General features: G+C 38.4%; 1 protein-coding gene across 2 annotated transcripts in view; it reads left to right on the forward strand.

Annotated features, from left to right (window-relative positions):
• The window catches only part of SKAP2 (src kinase associated phosphoprotein 2), a 149,887-nt gene that overhangs the window by 105,598 nt on the left and 31,923 nt on the right, over window positions 1-12,366 (forward strand). For both annotated transcript variants that reach the window (XM_073333650.1, XM_073333651.1), the window contains exons 7-9: window positions 5,032-5,156; window positions 6,069-6,132; window positions 6,688-6,795. In XM_073333650.1, coding sequence (XP_073189751.1) covers window positions 5,032-5,156; window positions 6,069-6,132; window positions 6,688-6,795 — 297 coding nt within the window. The remainder of the gene's footprint in view (window positions 1-5,031; window positions 5,157-6,068; window positions 6,133-6,687; window positions 6,796-12,366) is intronic.

Below are 12,366 nucleotides of genomic sequence, written 5' to 3' on the forward strand. Positions count from 1 at the left end.
TCTCAAAACTAAGGAAGAGCTAAATATATTCTAAGAGTATGGCTTTTTAGGGTGACCAGATAGCAAGGTACAGTCAGGACTGGGTGTGGCGGGTAATAGGTGCCTATATAAGACAAAGCCCTGACTATCGGGACTGTCCCTATAAAATCGGGACATCTGGTCACCCTAGGGCTTGTCTACACAGTTGTGCACTACAGGGATGTGATTTCTAAAAAGCACTAATATGGTCTGTATAGATCCTTCTGGTGCACTGGGTTAAAGCACAGTAGGGAACATTTTGGGCACACCAGCAGGATGTACATGGACAAATTAACACACAACACACTAGTTCACTTTAGAAATTACACTCCCCTAGTGCACATTACTCCATTGTGTGGACAAGCCTTACATTATAGAAGCAGTTAACACTGTTTACCAGATCAAAATCCATTTTATGACTGTCAGACATAGCTGACATTTTCAATATTCGTGTGCTTGCCAAAATACCCATTGACCTAACAGATTATAGAAGTATCATCATAATAGCTTAGAATTGCTCCAGTCTCTGGGGTAAATAAAATGCTTACCTAGATAGAAGTAAATACTGCATGCATCTGTTATTCATAGCCATTACAACCTCGCAAATAAAAATACTGTACATATTTTATCATTATCTGAAATCCCACTGTGTCTTTATCTCCTCCTGCCTTTCTATTATCAACTCCCTTCTCCACAGTCCTAGCTCCCTCCACAGTTCAGGATTTGTGGAATGCTGCGGCCTTCCTTTTCACATGTGCTAAGAAGTATGGTCACCCCTCCTTCATCTTCCAACTGGCAGCCCAGTCATTTCAAGGTCTAGTTCAAGGTGCACCCTCCTTTATTTCAAAATTCTTCATGGACGCAGTTGCCCAATGCTACCTCAAAACCTTGTTTTTCTCGGGTTCCCTCAGGATTCCCTCTGCCTATCAAGCACTCATGTCATCTCCATCCCATCACAATAATTCACCACTTTTGGTATGAGAGCCTAGAATGCTTTTCTCCACTTGACAGACTCTCAAATCTCAGTCAGAAACATCTCTATCTTTTCCTACCAGTACCTCCCAAATAAGAAGTTTATCTCATACTTTACTATTGATCTTTGTAAAATATTTTTTATATAGTTTGTTTTGTGTAGCAGCTTTGACACAAACACATGGGGCCTGATTTTCATTGCTTTATACTAGTTTTATACTTGTGTACCTCTGTGGATCAAAAATTCCTCACAGGGGCCCAGAGTTTTCTCTTTCTTTAGACATGCACCTGAGAGAGGAGATAGGAGCAATATAAAGCTGCATTCTGAAATGGACATTCGGAGAATCGTGTTAGTGGGATGATACTAGAATAACGTTCGCTTAATGCTGTTCATGTCCCTCTGGAGTAGCATTATCAGTATTACACTGTTGCAGTAGTGTGGCCTACTGTAACAACCCACGTGTTTCCTGTTATCAGATTGCAAGTCTATTGTCAGGAGAATGAGAGGCCATGAGAATGCTACCCCTTCACTGAAAATTTTATTTTGTTCATAGTTCTTTTCCCCTGGCCACTCCATCACTTTTACACTGTGACCTTGCAAAATCTCTGGTTTGAGTTGGAGATGCAGGAATCAGAAAATGAAATCCTCCTAGTTGTGGAATTTAGTTGAAAAATGCAGAATTACTCCCAGGAGGCAGAAGAATCCATGCATGCCTAACATATGCTGACACTAAGAAAAAGTAGGAAACTAACTTCCAAATTCAAGTAAAAATCTTTAAGTCTGAGCTATTTTAGTTAAAATGGTAACAATCGTTTAACTTTTCACCGCAGTAGAGCTCAAAGTATCAAGAAATATATTTCTGTTGTGAACTGATCACTGCATGAACGCCTCTGTAAAAACACAAGAAAGGAATTTACTCAGTGTGGGCCTGATCCTGCAAAGACTCATGCACATACTTAATTTACACACTGTGGGAGTGACCCAAAGCCCGTTGAAGTCAATGAGCGTCTTTCCATTGACTTCACTGGGCTTTGAATGGGGGCCTGGGAGCAGTCATATTGTCTTGAGTGTGACTACTCACAGCATGTAGAGTTAAGTGTGTGCAAAAGTCTTTACAGGATGAGGGCCTTCGTTGGGAGTCCTTTATTGCAGTGGTTCTCAAAGCTGGGCCGCCGCTTGTGCAGGGAGAGCCCCTGGTGGGCCAGTCCGGTTTGCTTACCTGCCGTGTCCACAGGTTCGGCCGATCAAAGCTCCCACTGGCCGCAGTTTGCTGCTCCAGGCCAATGGGGGCTGCAGGAAGGACAGCCAATACGTCCCTCAGCCCGTGCTGCTTCCAGCAGCCCCCATTGGCCTGTAGCGGCAAACCATGTCCAGTGGAAGCCGCTGTCAGCCAAACCTGCGGACATGGCAGTAAACAAACTGGTCCGGCCAGCCAGGGGCTTTCCGTGAACAAGCGGCAGACCGGCTTTGAGAACCACTGCTTTATTGCACGTGACCAGGAAGGGAAAACTGCAATACTGTAGGTTGACTATTTTGTAAAGTTGATTGGAAGAATTTAATAGTAAGGGAATATATTTTCTTGCTGGTGCACACAAGTAATTATCATTAGCACTGGAGTTGTGTGTTCTGAGAGATGAACCAATGATAATATAAACAATAAAACAATCCAAGACAATATGAACTGCATATGCTGTGCTCGCATATATTGCAGACTGTATTGCATTCTTTGTAGTCTAATTGTATTGTTTTTTTGAAGGAACTTCTACAGGTATAGAGATCATTCTAGAATAACTGAAAAACTGTATTACCATATAAAGTGGTCATCAGTACGAGAGAGAATTTCTCACAAATATTCTAAGATACTAAATTTGAATAACTTACCTCATTTTTATCTTGACAAAATAGTTTTACCTTTTGAACCTGGTATTTGTTTATTCCATCTGCGTGCTACTGTCTTTCTGGGTTTTGATAAACTTCCAGCATGGAGAGTGAGAAATTAATATAGTCTACTTCATCGGCTCCCTGAGGTCATCAGTGAATGAACAATAAAATTGCTAGACTGAAATGAATTTCATTGAAAAGGGACTTGGTTAGCCTGTTGCAAGTTATTATTTCTAGTGTCTGCCTCAGTATGATAATATATAATTCCATGAATTTTGCACATGTGGTGAGGATGGAGGAGTGAACAGACATAAAATATTAATATTATATCGGAGTAGTTAATGTAGACATAGTAAAAGTTATTGGAGGAAGTGAATAGGAAAAGGAGGCAGAGAACTCAATTTTCTGCTCTTAATTCATTTGTGCAAATTTGTTATTCAGTGTTTACTTGGCCTGGGGAAAACTCACTCTATTGTAGTGAGGCAGCACAAATAGATTTGGGACTGTGTGCATGTGGAGCTGCCAACAGAGTAGTTGTACAGTGACTGACTGTGCACCCCTGGCATGCCCTGGCATCGTCACCACACTGACTCTGCATAAATGGGTATATGGGCAAGTCAAGAAAGGAACCACAGGATTTGTATTTATGTGACAAGGCAGTGCTGTATCCCTCTGCTTTGTCCCTAGGATGGCAAGGGGGATAGGCCTTCACCATCATGCAACTCCCTTTGCACCTCACCCCCCGAAGTCCAGTGCACACGGCATGGTATCATTTCCTCCAAGTAAAATCCAGTTGCTTGGGCTTTGTGCAGGTGAAATTAATTTCACTGGAGAACAGATGAACTTTTCTACAAGTTTTCTAGGTGTGCAACAACTCTGTGGAAGGCCATAGTCTCTTAAGCCATTCCTACACTTATCAAGAAACTTATCCCTTGCTGACAACAGGTGTCAGCAATGGATATACTGATGTTTCTGAAGAGGTGCTGAAAATTATTTGTCCTTGGCCACACTTGCAGCTACGCTATGTTCAGCACTGGTTTAAGTACACCCATTGCTAATACTCATAAGCAATGAATATTTTTCTAGTGTAGAAAAGGCCTTAGTGCTACTTTTGTTATTTAGCTCTCGTGCACAATAACATACTATGAGTTGGCGAAGTATCACTGATAAAGATCTACAGTGTAGACTTCAGCAGTCTTTACCTTGAGTATAGCAGTATGGCATATGGAGATTATGGATCTCAACGTTATTGTTGTTACTTATTCATGTTTTGTTTGTACTGGACACTTTCCACATATAAAGAAGGTGCAGGCCCTACCTTGAAGAGTGTACGGGCTCTAAAAAAAAAAATAGAGGTATCTTGATCCAAACATTTTGTGTATTTAAACCTTGCCTTTTTTTAAGCCATGTCTCACCTTCAGAATAGCAGTTTGTAAGTCATTCCCTTATAAACAAGAATCTTGAGAATCCATAAAATTGTGATCTGGAATTGTCTGTGATATAAACACATGGCCCAAAGTGTTGAACTGTGATCAAATTCTATCCTCTTCTTGGCTAGTAATTCAACAGTTGTAGTGTTAGGTGGAGAATTCTCTTGGAACACACTGCAGGTATTAAATGAGCTTCTAAATTGTTTCAAGAGTTTGCACAAAGAAGGTGCATCTGGAAGAGGATTCGGTAGGAAGAGAGGCTTTTACAGTTGCTTAAAAGTTAATTTGAAATCTACTGTTTTGTGGGAAGAGGGTGTTAAGTTTAGCAAGGGACTCAGCAAAGTTATAAGCTAAAAAGGTTTTCCCATTGAAACTGAAAGAGAGACTGATTTATGGTAAACTTGTCTTGCGAGTTCCAAGTTCCAGTTCTTGGCTTTCCCTAGATACAAATGTCATAGCATGCACTTCTTACTAAACAGACCACCATCTGCAAGCATCTCCCTGTGGGATTCCTTAGGCATCCTACATAAAAAGTATACTTTAGTTTATATCTTCTTTTAAAATAAAGCTTTATCTCCAAAAGCATCACCTAATTATTTTGCTAAAAATCTCCCTATTCATTGTAATATTAATGAAACACAAAACAAAATCTGAATAAATGATAACCTGCTGGACCGCTTCCATTCACTGTTGTAAATGAAATTCTAACTTTGTTTTTATCTGCAATAGACAAACAACAGAAAGGTGAATTTGCTATAGATGGATACACCGTCAGAATGAATAATACCCTTCGGAAGGATGGAAAGAAAGATTGCTGTTTTGAAATCTCGGCTCCCGATAAACGCATTTATCAGGTTGGACTTCTTATGTCGTCTTGAAATTAAATTGATAAAACCGTTACGATTCCAGTTATGGAGACATTAACATTTCAGTAAAACAACTCTCCCTGAGACATTAGTGAAAAAAAGGAACACTGGTTTGCTTACACTGTACATTCATATAATAGGAAATACATTTAAAAAAATTCAGATTAAGTTCAAATACTATCTTTTTGAACAAGAACGAGCAAATCTATTACTTTTATCTATGGGTCATTTCAGTATTAGCATTGTATCTATAATATCTATATATAATTGGTCTGCATGATTTTTTGGATGAATTATATAGTAAAAAAATGGAGTTATCAAAGAAGAAATATCTGAGTTAAATACATATTGTATTGCTTAGGGCTTTGGAAGGAACATCAAGGTAGAAGCACATCTCAGCTATGCAATTCAAAGATCTATCAGCTAGGCATCAATATGGAATGTAAGTTTAATAAGTTTTAAATATCTGAGATTGCAGCTGAAAGCCAGTTAATTAAGTTGTCAGGTAGTGTGTTGGAATCTGACAAGAACATTTTTAAGAAAACTGTATCCAGCAGTCTAAAGAAATTCATGGGTGTCTTCTAATTGTCAAGGGCAAATTTTGTTCATCAGTTCTGGCTTTGACATTGATGAAGAGAAGCAGCTTTTTTCTGCACAGCTGCCAGCTGCTGATCAGAGTTTCAAATCCATCATCCTCTGCTTCAATTACGTAAATTTGTCAAAATTAACTGTACATTATAAGAAGCATCCTTGCAAGAAAAGTACCAGAAGACATGAAGAGAATTACTAATGGTTCCTTGAAGAAGTGACAAGAATACTACATTTCCTTCCATTACAAATGTGGTGTTGGTTGTATTTATATTACCATTATAACTATTATTAATATTATGCTTATTGTAGTTTACAGCAGCTACTCCCAAAGAAGCAGAGGAATGGCTACAGGAAATCAAATTTGTATTGCAAGGTAAGTCAATCAGTGAAACAATATTCTTTGTTTTTAATAATGTTTATTAATAATAGCTTTATCTATTAACAGATGTATTATATGTGCATAATACAATATAACCATTTTTAATCCAGGCTTCAGACAGCATGTGCTGTCTCTCAGCTACATTGTGTTTCTTGCATTACTTTTTTTATTTTCCAGGACTCTGTTTTTCCAAATATTTTATATATCTTAAAACTCTTTGTAGATGGGTCTATCCCTATACCTCTTGGATAATCTGATGACCATAAAGCATTTTCAATGGTATGTAGAAGAGAAGCACAATTTAACTTAAACAACTTTCATTTTCTTCAGCTGGTATTTTAAAGATCTTTTCTGAGACCTGAAAACCAAAGTAGTTAACATATTTTTCTTCTACAAGGACCCACAGAAGTAATTCCATTGTCAGAAGCATTTGTTCTTAAGATTCAGTAAAATTCCTCTTCAAATAGTGTGCTGTATGCTGCACAAACATCCATTTAGGCTCTTCGTTTATTCTCATAAATGCTAATTATCTAAACTGTTATTAAACAGACTTGGGATCTAATATCATTCCTGAGGAAGAATATGATGATGTTGGACAAGCTTCTTCTCCAGTCAGCACTGCACCAATAGATGATGACATTTATGAAGAACTTCCAGGTATTTCTGAGGTTTTATGTGACTAGAGAAATCTGATGTGTTTTGAGAGAAGCTCAGTTTCTGGTCTGGTAACTGTGAGGGAGTGACAGTGAGTGGCTAAAGTACTCAGATTAATATAGAAGCCCTTGCGTTTTGAATTGTACTGTAGTAATGAAAAGAATATACTCCCTTAACCAAGTCTGAGCAAGGACACTTCCGTCCTGGTGAGTCAGGACATCAAAATCAGACAAATAGTAAAAATAGTCTTGTGGGAATTTTGGCTCATTAGCGTTGTCTCTGCTACATAATTTTTTAATTAAAAAATTGACTTGCCTTACAGCTTTTTCTGCCAACTTTCCTATCATTTTTTCTTTATTCATTTTACCATTTGTATTAACTAGAGGTTCTTCACGCACTCCATATGCCATCAGCTTCTGTCTAATATATAATCTCAGTATCCCTTGCAACAGTGCAGTGTGTTGGGTTGGAGAGGTGTAGTGATGAACTGTAAATAAAGGCACTGAGAAGCTTGACTTTGTTTTTTCTGATCATCCAGCATGAATCTGATTATACAGTGATTTCTTACTCTGGTTTTTCAGACATGGTCAAACGTTTACTCCTCTTGATAATCAAACGTAAATCTCATAAAATTTTCTCTTGGCAATAGGCCTTGGAGTTTATTACAGATAGTAAAATAGCAGGAAGACGTGTGTTTTATTCTTGTTTATGTTTTAGTAAGCTGTCTGAAAATGAGATATTCAATTGCTATGTGTAAAAATGACATTTTAAAACAAAAAATGACAGTACTCAGTCATTTGATATGCAATAATGCAAGATAGAATTCTGTTTCTTTTGCTGTTCAGAGAAAGCACTACTATCAACCAGGAACTTAGAGGAAAAAATAAATTGCATGGGACATAGACCTAACTTCCTATATTTGTTGCACATTGAATATTTTATCCATTAGAAAAAATAAAGTTTGCTGGCACTCTTTGGAAATTGTGCTCTTCTTATGAACTTAGGTGTTAACTGTATTTCAATGAACTATTAGAGTCGATAATTATGGAAACTGATAAGAATGTTTATTGTACACTTGTGAAAGTGTAGAAGGACTTCTGCATGTTTAGAAAGGATCTAGAGATGATCTGCTGGGGTAGCTGAAAGGGCATAATCTTCCATATATGTGACCAGGAATTAATTGCAGAGTTCATCATATGGATAAATACACTCCGAATAAGCAGAGGGGGGGATCTGTGTGCGCTGAACACCCTGAAAAATGAAGAACTGACCTTCAGTGGGTTTAATGTCCAAAGTCACAAGGTCAAAAACATCAATCTGTTTGGGCCTGGGCCTGCCATGTGGTGGGTGCTACTTGTGCTGTGCTTTGAATATTCAGCACCTTGCAGGCGATGGTCCTACAAGTTTGCTTATACCTTTTATACATTTATTTTTCCCCTAAATATGTAACTACTAAAGTAAACGTCACTATAGGATAACTTCATTTCACATCTTCATGGGACCATTTCAGCCAATAAGCAGAGCTGCAGTAGTAATGGTCACAGCTTGAATGAATGAAACTGGAAAGCATGTTGAGAGCCAGGAGTTATCAAATGTATGTTCACATTAATAATAGTTTTGTATTCAGAATATTGCTAACCTGCATCCTTGTGGCCCTTGGAGTACTCAAAAATATTTTAACTTTCATATCATTTTTACATAGGTTTTTCCAACAATTTTTGTCTCCTACAGTGGACAAGACTAGAAAGCAGTAAAACTGAAAGGATGGGATGGTCTTTTTGTTAGTGCCCTGGAATTTAGGATATGTGTGTTCAGTTTCCAGCTCAACCATATACTTCCTCTCTGATCCTGGGAACTTGTAATTCAGTTTCTAGGGATCTCAATACTTCCCTTCGTCCATCTGGTCTATTTAAATTGTAAGCTCTTCGGGGTAGGGACTGTCTCTACGATGTTCTTGAACAGTACCCAGCACAATGGGACCATAATTTCTCTTGTGGCCTCTTGGTATTACCCAACTACAAGGAATAAATGACAAAATCTGTCTGCAATAATTATGGAGTAAGTTTAATGACTCGTAAATATTCGGTAGCATCAAAGTTATATTGTGTTGTGTGAGGCTTTTTCACGTCAGGTTCTGTGAGCCTGTTTCAGCTAGATTGGGAATCATGAACAGGTAACCAGCTATCTATTTTTAATCCCTCATGTCAGTCTTGTCAATTATATTGTATTTGGCCATCAAAGTTGTAAAGACGCATTTTCAATGGTCACTTTTACATTTGTTTATTGAATTTAATGTTACGTATCTCAACTTATTTCTATTGTAGGAACTGTACTTGGTGAGAAAGGGTGTTTCTTTATAGGAATTGAAAACTAAATGCTGTAACGCTCCTGACTAGTGCTACCCCTCATCCTTGAATACTTCAGATAAACAGTATGTATAGATGAATTCAACAATACATTTTCTGAATACCATGAGTACAGGAGCTATTCAGCCACCTAAATATTGCCTATTTGGTTGTTGTATAGTTATTCACTAAAACCAGAGCTAGGAGAACATAATTTGTGCTCCTTTAGCTTAGCTTCATTTGCCATCTCTGGCTGGGTGTTCTGAGTTCCACCTAGCTATCTGGGCACTTCCCTTTCTGCATTCTAGACTACGTGAACATGCTCAGTGCAAGAAATGGGGAATACAGATGAAACGTCTCCTGGAACTTGCTTGGATGCTCAGGCTAAAACACCATGACCACCGCCACCACCTGTCCTAATCAGGGAGGGCAGAGAAGGATTCCTTAACTTTTCATCTGACCTAAACAGTAGAGAAGAATGTTTTCTACACTTCCAAAAGATACTCTAAGCAGGAGGGTATAGAAGAAATTATCCCAGACCCCCTGGCCAAACCAGGAAGTGGGGCGAGAAAAGAACTACATCTTCCTTTAGGAGTTCCTCACAACAACATCCTCCTCCACTCAACATGCCCTGGCTTCTGCCTTTCCACCCACCCCCAGGGCCTTGCAAATGTTGATATTTCACTAAGACTCACAGCTTATTGTGCCTTATTGCTTTATCAAGGAATGGCAATTCATATGCCAAAGTCACTAATGAATTCTGGTATTTCTGTGGCACTCAGGGGTTTTTGAAATGATGATTTAAACAGCATGCAATTTTGACCAAAGCACATTAAACCCTTTCATAATACAATTCATTTATTTCAGTAGTGGACTTGAGTGAAGGCTGTATTTAAAGCTGCCTCCTTGTCTGAAGAGGATATTATAGGAATATTAGTATAGTTTTGAAACTTGGGAATTCAGCACTTGAGAAAACTGCAGCAGAAATCAGCTGAATAGTTCAAACCAGTAACCAGAATGGTAACAGTCTATTAGCCCACTGAAGACTTGGTTTTCAGTGGAATTCAATTTGTAATGTCTGCTGGCTGGTGGTGTGGGCTGGTTGGGAGGGATACAAAAGAGGAAAACTAATCTCTTGATCTATTAACCCATTTTCTTCTTACTTTAATAGCATATACAAATTCATATTTACCACAGAGGCATCATTTTTCTGGCTCACTTTAGTAAGAGTATGTTTAATAAATACTGTGATTATTCAGGTAGAGTCAAGATCATTGCCGCTACCAAAGACATGCTAATTTACAAACCTTCCCTGCAGGATTCTGCAGGAAAAGACAACTTTTGCTGCTTTCAGCAAGCTAAGCTAGGCTAGTTTGCCAAGAGAGAACAATTAAAGGAAAACTCAGTTTTAAAAAAATAAACCCAAAAGTTGACACTGAAATACTTTGCTGAAGTTAAGTAATTAATAGCCTGATAAATTAATCAATTCTCTATAGTTTTGACATGACAAGTATGTATTGTAGCCTGCAACTGAATATTTTAAACTTATTGCAAACCTGAAAAAAATAGCTTTAAGAATAAATATTACATAGAGCAAACCTATTCATCCTAACATACCAGGACATCCAAGATCTTTGGATGAGTGGAATTCTAAATGATGGTGGAAGAGTTGCATTATTTTAGGCAGGCCATATTTTCAGCTTCCCAACCTGAAGAGCAGTGAAGGAAATGAGCAGTGAAGTTCTAAAAGGGTTCTGCTAATCTAGCCCACCTTCTGGTATACAATCAAACTTTGATTAAACTGGAATTTTGTTATTAGGCTTTTTAAAAATGCTTTGTGTTTTCTTCTATGCTGCCTCCATGCATGGGACAACTCCAGATGAAGAACTGCCCTAACAGGATAGCCAAGCTTTCCCCAACATCAGAAGAATCCCTAGTTGGTATAAAGCTGGTATAGCTGGCCCTACGCCACCCATTCCAAACTTCCCACACCAAGCAAAGGGGCTCTTTGTGAGCAGGCCGGAAGTCGTGGAATGGGGGCAGAGCTGGGGTCCACTGTTTCAGTAGTCCTCAGCCAACAGCGCAGCCCCACAGAGAACTATTCTAGCATGTATAACTAAGAGCATGTCTTTGTAAGAGTGTAAGCAATGCTGAACCTGTCCATTGCTTTTACTCATTACTCGAAGCATCTGTGATTTAATAAAAAGGTGATACTCCCACTTATCCTGCCTAGGAAAGTAGCAAAGCTTGATAACCTCCTGCTGCAATCTTTTTTGGATGTAGAGCTGTTTGGGTCTCAGAGAAGTAAATGAGCTTTACTGATGCATTCCACGATCTGTCAGCACAGAGGAATCAAAAATTGAAACATGGCCTGTGTTCTATCTACATTTGAGGAGAAGCATGTCATGACTACATAGTGATGACTGTGTCTAAGGTTGATCTGTTGCTTCATGAACCAGGATTCCTCCCTTACAGTCATTATGTATTTCCTTTCTCTAAGCACTAATGCTTGAGGATTTCACAACAATAACAGTTAATGAAACCTTCTCATAAGTCTTTCCCTCAGTTTTAAGTTTTCAAGGTAGTGCACTGGGGTTCAGCTCTGTGTTCCCTGATTGTGATGGGAGTTGTGTGGCTAAAATCCTGCACACTGCTTTGAAAACATAGAGGTTAGTGTCAAGAAGTCCCAATCATGGGCTGCATCAGGGCAATCAACTCCTAAGATTAGGAAGACAAAGTGGTCTTGTCTTTGTACTGTTACAAGTGGATATGGGATACTTCTTCACTTCTCATGCTCACATGTTGTTTTCAGTGCTGATGCACTGTTAAACTGTTATTCTTTCCATCAGTGGCTGCATTTCAGCAATGGATGAAGTGGTTTTTGAATGTAAATAGTACATCACTTCGTAAAGTGTGTGGAATATTTAGAGGTGAAAAGGGCAAATGTAAGATCATTATCATTCTGGAGATTAGAAATGAAGGTGAGTTTTAGAAAAAGAGCTTCTAGGAAGTATCCTCAGCAATTTCAGTTGATATGTATGACAGGTGTGTGTGCACAATGAAGTCTTTCTTGGAAAAAAAATGAGTGAGGACAGTTCACCATGTAAAAGCAGTCCTTTTAAAATGGGTCTCAGTGAGGAAATTAAGATGCTTATTATTTGTTTTGTAGCTATTACATTAGTCTTGTGTATGGGAAATTTGCACCCTTTCTTCGCTAAAGAGTAAATTA

The sequence above is a fragment of the Lepidochelys kempii genome, chromosome 2 (assembly GCF_965140265.1).
Source record: "Lepidochelys kempii isolate rLepKem1 chromosome 2, rLepKem1.hap2, whole genome shotgun sequence".
NCBI lineage: Eukaryota > Metazoa > Chordata > Testudines > Cheloniidae > Lepidochelys > Lepidochelys kempii.